At 48.2% G+C, this 8,435-nt stretch overlaps 1 protein-coding gene across 1 annotated transcript in view; it reads left to right on the top strand.

Moving 5' to 3' along the window:
* LOC107300034 (phosphatidylinositol 5-phosphate 4-kinase type-2 beta-like) overlaps nt 1-3,030 on the top strand; it is a gene marked incomplete at its 3' end in the record, with an annotated part of 16,074 nt that extends 13,044 nt beyond the window's left edge. Inside the window, exon 4 of the mRNA XM_015829377.1 lies at nt 2,878-3,030. Within this exon, the coding sequence (XP_015684863.1) occupies nt 2,878-3,030 (153 nt within the window). The remainder of the gene's footprint in view (nt 1-2,877) is intronic.
* Nucleotides 3,031-8,435: the final 5,405 nt, after the last annotated feature.

Below are 8,435 nucleotides of genomic sequence, written 5' to 3'. Positions count from 1 at the left end.
ATCTTTTATCCTACAAAGTGGCCTTTCTGGTGGCAGTCACGTCGGCAAGGCGTGTTTCGGAACTGGCCGCGCTCTCTGTTAGGGAGGACCTATGTACCTTCCACCAAGACAGAGTGGTTTTGAGACTAGATCCTTTATTCATTCCAAAGGTGAATTCACTATTTCACCGGGCCCAGGAAATTATATTGCCGGATTTTTGTCCAAATCCTTCTTGCAAAAAATTGCAAGAAATTGCAAAAAATCCAAGAATTGCATCTCAGACTCTACAGGCCTCAGCACGTTAAATGTTGAAGTTCATGACAGTGCAATTAGAAAAAGACTGAACAAGTATGGTTTGTTTGGAAAGGTAGCCAGGAGAAAGCCTCTTATCTCTAAAAAGAACATGACAGCATGGCTTTGGTTTACAAAGTTGCATCTGAACAAATCACAAGACTTCTGCAACACTGTCCTTTGGACAGACAAGACCAAAGTGGAGATGTTTGGCCATAATGCATAGTGCCTTGTTTGGTGAAAACCAAACACAGCATATCAGCACAAACATCTTATACCAACCATCAAGCATGGTGGTGGAGGGGCAATGATTTGGGCTTGTTTTGCAGGCACAGGGCCCAGGCACTTTGCAGTCATTGAGTCGACCATGAACTCCTCTATATAGCAAAGTATTCTACAGTCAAATGTGAGACCATCTGTCCAACAGCTAAAGCTTGGCTGACATTGGGTCATGCTGAAGGAATCAGTGCTCAGTCATTTCAGGGTGCAAATATGGCTGACCGCCTTCGCAGTGTTTATTGCCTTATATACAGGTATTCCAATAGCATAAAGTAACATGGCATCAGCATAGTAACATCATTTCTATTGGTGAAACCCCTTGCCAATCCTTAAGAATATACCGGCTAGGAGGCCCCAGCCAGGGAGCAGTTTCTACCACATCCTGTTGATGTAACCTAGCTGATATCAGGTAGGTGAGGTCATTGTATCAGCCTGGGGTAGTTTCCCACATTGCCATGGCAATGTGAATGGATGAGATCATGTAGAGAGAAGAGGCACGTAGGCTTTGGAAGGGCAGTTTGCTGCTCACGACCTCTACCTGGCCCTTATCTCTACATCATGCAACAGGACAATGATCCCAAGCACACCAGCAAATCTACAACAGAATGGCTGGAAAAGAAAAGAATCAAGGTGTTGCAATTGCCCGATCAAAGTCCAGACTTCAACCTGGTTGAAATGCTGTGGTGGGACCTCAAGAGAGCTGTGCATAAACAAATGCCCACAACCCTCAATTAACTGAAGCAATATTTTAAAGAAGAGTGGGTGGAAATTCCTTCACAACAATGTGAAAGACTGATAAAATTATACAGAAAATGGTTACTTCAAGTTATTGCTTCTAAAGGTGGTTCTACAATCTATTGAATCATAAGGTGTACTTAGTTTTTCACACATGGCTTCTCCATTTTGGCTTTCTCTTTGTAAAGAAAGAACTCAAAGAGGGTGTACTTTTTCACATGACTGTATGTAAAGAATGTGTTTTGTTCTATGCACAGAGCAAACACTGTGGCTCAGAGATTTAGCAGAACCATTTTGAGTGGGGTTCAGTTCAGCCAAACTGAAATCTGGAACATCTTGTTTCGGGTTTCATCCAAAACAAACTCTGCCCTGCAGTGTGAGTAGAGAGAGGCCAGGAGACTCACCCCTCTTTGCTCTTCTTCTCCACATTGTCTATATGCTAACCTACCCACCAATCCTCCCGGCACCTTTCTTTCCTATACCTCCTCTTAGTTGTCATCTATATAGTACTAAAATTCTAATAGTCCTGACCTTTAACTGGGTGAAATGGTGCATCATAGGGTAAAAGGTTTTGAACCAAAGTAGCTCAAATGGGCTAACTTACAGAATGTGTCCAAAATCCGGGACCCATAACACCTGAGGGAATGAAATTTGGGAACGTTGTGGCTGATTCAGTTCTACTGGTGGCTGCTGCAGACATGTGATATTCATTTTCAACATTCTGTGACAGTTTCCCAGCCAGTCTCTCAATCCCTTGCTTGCTCCCTCCCTCACCCAGTAGCAGCCACTTACCTGCCTGCTGAGATGGGATGGGAAGGGAAGGGGATTTCCAGTGCTCTCTGCCAGATTCCCACAAGGAAACTCTAGGGAAGCTGGCAGAAAGCCAGAAGTAGCTCCTGCTCCCTCTACTTTTTTGCCCACTCTTGGTCATTCTGTTTCTCTGTTTAGATACAGAAATATCTCTGAAAAGTTGACCCAATTGGGCACAGGTAGTCTAATTGTTTTATACAAGTGTGGCATACCCAGTTGGTCTACTTGTCTCTTCACCACCATTTCCCAGTACCTTCCTATTAGCTGCTGCCACATGGTGCCCCATCTTAGAACATAAGTGCTCAGAATACTTGGGTCCATGTCTAAACCAAGCACATTTTACTTCTTCCCAGACAAAACAGAGTTCAATCCTGGCATAGACTACCAAACCTTCCTTTTCTAGTATGTGGGTAAACATGTTTATGTGGGGGCAAGATTCTGGTTTTGAAATCATCTAATATGAAGATAATCCTGGTATATACTTGGGTACTACTGTCATTTATGCATTGAAAAACAAAAAGGTGGTGATCTTTGTAGCTGTCCAGTTTTGAAAACCAGTTTAATAATTTTATCAAAGATATTTTAAAAAGTACACAAAAACCTGATACAAAAGTTGTTCATGTGGTACACAGTTGGCATAAACTATTTCTGAAACACTGTGCAAAGTACTCTTCTCATTCTTGCTTCAACTAAAATTAACCTGAATTGCAGGCCTAGTTTGAAGATGCATTGGGGGTACCTAAATGTCAGAATGGATTTTGTTCTTCTCTTACGTCCACATAGAATTCTGTGACACGGAGTGCTCCAGTATACAGTGATAGCCATGGTCGGTGTGGGGTTCGCTTCCTTACCTCCTATGACCGGCGGTTTGTCATCAAGGCAGTGTCAAGTGAAGATGTTGCAGAGATACACAACATTCTAAAAAAATATCACCAGGTGAGTTACATGTAGGAAGAAAGTGTACTAGCCCAAGTGTTTCAGAATACCATGGTGGACAAAAGTCATTGTAATAGATGCTCATATTTTGAGGGGACACTTCTATAGAAATTTTCCTGTTCTCCCAGCAAGAGACAAAAAAGAGGCTGAAAAAGAGATGCTGTCAAGCTAAGAACCCGGCTGCCTTTAAGACTGCTGCGTGCCTTTAGCTTGCCTACAGAGCGGGGAGGGGGGATGGAGAAACAGAGTGGAATCCACAGGTGGCTTATCTTCGTGAGAAAGCAGAGAAGTGAAAGGTCTGTTTTGGCGAACAGAGAATGCTTCTCACAACAAACAGTTGTGTTTCAATTGGACATTGTGACCTGTCCGGTCAGAGGAGAGAGGAAGAAAATGATTCATTTAATTAACTGCTTCCCGCCTTTTCGTTAGAGCCAGCTTTCGCTTTCTAACTTGCCACTATGATTCAACCCATTAAAGATAACATTACAGGACACTTTGACTCCGGTGTGTTTTGTTGTGGCTCTGTCCTGTGGGTCCCTATCATCGGAGGAGGAAGGCTCTGAACATGAAGGAGAGGAGATGGCCAGGCCTGCCTCTCCAGGACCTTCCCCTCTGGTGCGGCCTTCGGTGTCTTCCGACGGAGAGGAGATTGGCCAGGAGCCAGGTGTTTCTGGGATCAGCCAGGAGCCAGGTGCTTCTGGGATTGGCCAGGAGCCAGGTGTGTCGGACTCTGAGGAGGATACGTCTTGGCTGGATCCACGCCAGCGTCGGAGGGACAAACATGCGCAGCAGCTAAAACGTCGTGCCAGAGATTTCAGCTGAGTCACTGGGCCACACCCCACAGGCTTATATTCGTTCCCCACACGGCAAACGTTGAGAACACTGCTTGTTATGACTTAGAAGACAACATCGTGAAGCCTTAATAGGACCTGAAACTAAACATAAACATGACACTCAATAGTCATTTCCAGAACCGTCCGTGCCACGGAGTTGCTGCCAAGTGTTTATCTGTGTTTTTGGCAGTGCTGAGCAGTCTTTTAACCCTCAGCTGACTGGTTGGGGGGTGTGAGTCGGACGGGGGACAGAACATGTTTCTTGGTGGGGATTTCAGGCAGAGGTTGACACTAAGCTGGCTCTCTTAAACTAATAAAGTACAAAGGGGTCCTGAGCCTCTGCCCCTCTCCAATAGTTATTGGAGGGGTGGTGAAGACCCAGGAGAAGATGTCTGGATCACATTCGGGATCAGCCAGCGGAACCCCAGGGAAGTTGGGATCAGCTGGGAGGACCCCACCTGCAGCTATTTCGCCGGGGGGACCCCTGCTGGAGTGATGGGGGTGCCGTGACCCCTCCTCCTGCAACTTGACCCAAGGAATGGGTTGAACGGAAGGAGTTGACCTTGGAATGGACGGAGGGAGCGACTGCATTCAACCAGCCTGAAATGGAGGGAGGAGGTGTGGAGAGCCATGGAAGCTGAATTCCAGTCGCATCGCCCTCAACCTGAGTAGGAAGGAGGAGTGGACTGATGAAAGCCGAGGGCTGCCGAGATGATGGGGCAGGTGGATCAATACTTGCCCCGGTGTGGCAGTCAGTCGATGGAGCAATTGAGGAAGAAGTTCAGCGGACTAGACATCAGGGGAGGAGAGCTGACTGTTCAGCCAGACTTAAGACCACAAGTGGGGATGTCTCCTAGCCTGACTTCGGCACCGGTACTCACGCCCTAGTACCCAATGGGCACTATGGCTGCAACGATGACAGGAGTGGATCAGCCCACCGGATTGACCCCGCTGATGAGCCTCAGCCCGAATTGACCACTCTACAGCATGCTAGAGGCTTCTGTTCCCCAACTGGGGGAAATTGGCTGGCAACTGCAACAGCCAGTGGCAGACCCTTATCTCAAGATGTTGGGGGGGGGGCAGCCACAACCAAGACCCCAACCTGGGGCTCAAGAGGGGTGGCAACGGGTCGATAGAGGGGGATTACAAGCTCCTCAGCCAGCACTGCTCCCCCGACCACCTTGGATACCCCCATTGAGAGTAACATTCGATGGAAGCCCTGAGAAGTTGGCATTTTTCCTGAACCAGCTCTGGTCCCACCTTGATCGCCATGGGAATAATTATGTCAACGCTGCTAATATTGAATATTCTTGCTTTGCAAAATATGCAGAACTGTCTGGCACTTTTAGAGTTAACTCCGATGAGAATGGGAGGGGGGGAGAAAGAATGTAGAGAGAGAGCAATTTGCGCGGGCTTCAGAAGGAAGTGAACCTTTGCCCCCCAGGCTGGTTGGAGAACGTGACTTATGACAGCAAAAGAGGGAGGGAAAATGCTAGCAAAAATAACTGCTCTGGGGTGGAGACTTCAGATCTTGGCAACCATCCATGATGTGCCGACAATCTGTTACACTGTTAATAAAGGCTTTTAGTATAAACAATGCCTGGAAGTTTTTTGAAGTGTCTCATTAGTCGGAACCTTGACAACATGCCAAGATCCACAAATTTTTTAAACCATTTAAGGGGTCCCGGGCCCCGGTCACTATTCCTAAACTAAAGGGATAGGCTGACAAAGATTTGGGGAAGATCTCATTATGGAAGAAGAAAGATTGCCTGAAGCCAGCACCCCGGCAGCAACAGCTTCCCCAGAGGGGGGAGCAACAGCTGGCAAGCCGGGGGAGGGAGAACTCCGGCAGATCTCCCAGCTGGAAGCAGAGACTTCAAAAGCACAATGGTGGACAGCTAACGAATCGCCTGCCACTCAAGCCTTGGGTGAGTCACTGGAAAGATTTCAAAACCCAGAGGTGAAAAGCAGAAATCAATTCCTGCAGAGAGGAGCCTACAGCCCTTCCATTGCAGATCAGAAAGCCTTTCAGATCCTGTCTTCCCCTGCCAGGGACTCCAGCCCTGAAGAGAGAGGGAATCCCAGTCTCAGGCCTCTGCAGCAATGGGGAGATTGGCAAACCCAGCAGGTAGATGGTCCACGACCTCTGAACTTGCCACAGCTAATAGAGGCCTTGCAACAGCTTGGGGTGGTACAGAACAAGGTGGTGGAAGAACGACCACAGCAAGGAGATTGGCCACAGCCCCCAAACGTGCAACCCCTGGGCATAAATCTGCAGCCAGGATGGGGCCAGCAGCAAGGAGATTGGCCACAGCCCCAAACGTGCAACCCCTGGGCATAAATCTGCAGCCAGGATGGGGCCAGCAGCAACAGCCACCGTGGGGCCCCCAACAGCCTATAATTGCACCACTTTTTAGAGCAACCTTCGATGGGGACCCAGAGAAGCTGGTTTTTTTCCTCAACCAAGTGTGTTCTCATTTGAATTGCTGGGCCTATCTCTACCCAGATCCGGGGGCCATGGTGGATGTGATTGCGTCCAGCCTAGAGGGAGAAGCATCCGAATGGCTGAACAATTTATATAATGAGCAAGCCCCCGAATTGGACGACCCCCACCTCTTCCTCCTAGGGCTGAGAGAAAGATTTGAGGACCCATCTATTGGTCTTAAAGCAAGAGAACAAATCCACATAATAAAACAAGCCGGCAGGCCTGCCCTGGAGTACGTGCGGGAATTTCACAAAATAGCAGGTCGAATAGAGGGGTGGCCTGAACGATCCCTAATCCATCACTTCATCGAGGGATTAGACGATCACCTCTCTCAGGCCTGCATCTATTGAGCAGTACCTGATCAGCTGCAAGAATGGTACCAGGCAGTGGTGAAGCTAGATGTTCAGCTTGCCCACTATAAGAAGCCTCCCCCACCTGAATCCGAGCAGCCGCCAGAGCAACCCGGACAGCAATCACCCCTACGAAAACCTCCAACTACTGCGATGGCTGAGAGACCCAGGCCACCTGCAGGCCTGTCAATTAAGTGTTTTCGGTGTGGACAAGAGGGACATCGAGCAGCAACCTGTCCAGTCCCCTACCCCCGACTGCAGAGCAGACCAGAACCAGCGACAAGAAGGAAACCTGCCCACTGGCTAACGAGAGAAAAATCCAACCGGGTCATGCAAGAACCTGTTGCCCAGATTACACCCCACACACAGGAGGACTCCGGGACTCCGGGTGGACCCGCCCCTGCTCTACCCTCCTTTGATAGCGACGATGAAGGAGAGAATGACCCGATGGTGAGTCGACAAATCCTGCCTTTTTCACTGGCCGCCAAACTTATAATCCCTAAGTCTGGGGCACAAATGGACTTAAATGTGCTAATTGATTCTGGATGCACCCGCTGCATTATTAGTCTGCTGTTTGCCATGAAAATGGGCATACGGGCAAAACAGCTTTCCAAACCTGTGAGGTTTGAGCAAGCTGATGGCTCCCTGATGGGAGGGACTCTTGTCACACAATTAACTGAGCCCTTACACCTAGAAATAGGTGTGCACTGGGAGTTCATTCGCTTCCTAGTGGCTCCAAAAATGACTGAGACTGTGATCCTAGGACTAGCCTGGTTGGACAAATGGAAGCCATTTATCTGGTGGGAGAAAGGAATGAGAACTGTGAGACTACCTATAGGGCCTAAACCTCCCGCTGATTCAACCGATTTTGCAGGACACCTTAGGCCACCCAATGAGCGAGCGCACATGGCTGCCTCACCGCCGCCAGGCAAACCACTCATCCCCAATGAATACCGGGACCTGCCGGAGGCATTTAGTGAAAAAGAATGTGATGCCCTGCCCCCTCACAGACCCAATGACTGCTCTATCGAACAGGTGCCAGGAGCCAAACTCCCACGCCCGAGAATGTATGCTATGTCCCCCTCGAAATGGAGGAGATGCAGCGATACGTGAACAAAAACCTAGCGAGGGGGTTCATCAAACGGGCCAAATCTACCATGGGAGCCCCTGTGTTGTTCAAAGAGAAAAAAGATGAGTCTCTTCGTCTCTGCGTAGACTATAAGGGTCTCAACGCTGTGAGTGTGGAAAATAAATACTCCCTCCCCCTCCTAAAGGACTTATTAACCCATCTGGCTAAGGGGAGTGTCTTCACTAAATTAGACCGGGTGAGAATAAAAGAGGGAGACGAGTGGAAAACTGCCTTCAACTGTCCTATGGGGAGCTATCAGTTCAAAGTCATGCCATTTGGACTACAGGTGGCCCCAGCCATATTCATGCAGTTGATTAATGAGGTCCTACATGATCACTTGTACAAAGGGGGTTTGGTGTATCTTGATGATATCCTGATATATAGCACAAATATGACTGATCACATAAAACTGGTGAGAGAAGTGTTAAAGAAACTATTGAATGCCAAGCTTTATGCCAAATTGTCAAAATGTGAATTTCACCAGACCCGATTAGATTATCTTGGCTACAGAATTTCCAACGAGGGTATTGAAATGGATCCAGCCAAGGTGAAAGCTATAATCGAATGGCAGCCCCCAAAGACTCGCAAACAGCTCCAGAGCTTTCTGG

Source organism: Protobothrops mucrosquamatus, unplaced genomic scaffold (genome assembly GCF_001527695.2).
Source record: "Protobothrops mucrosquamatus isolate PMUCROS unplaced genomic scaffold, P.Mucros_1.0 scaffold5992, whole genome shotgun sequence".
Lineage (NCBI taxonomy): Eukaryota > Metazoa > Chordata > Lepidosauria > Squamata > Viperidae > Protobothrops > Protobothrops mucrosquamatus.
Note: the sequence above shows the minus strand (reverse complement) of the source record. Positions and strands in the feature narration are given on the sequence as shown.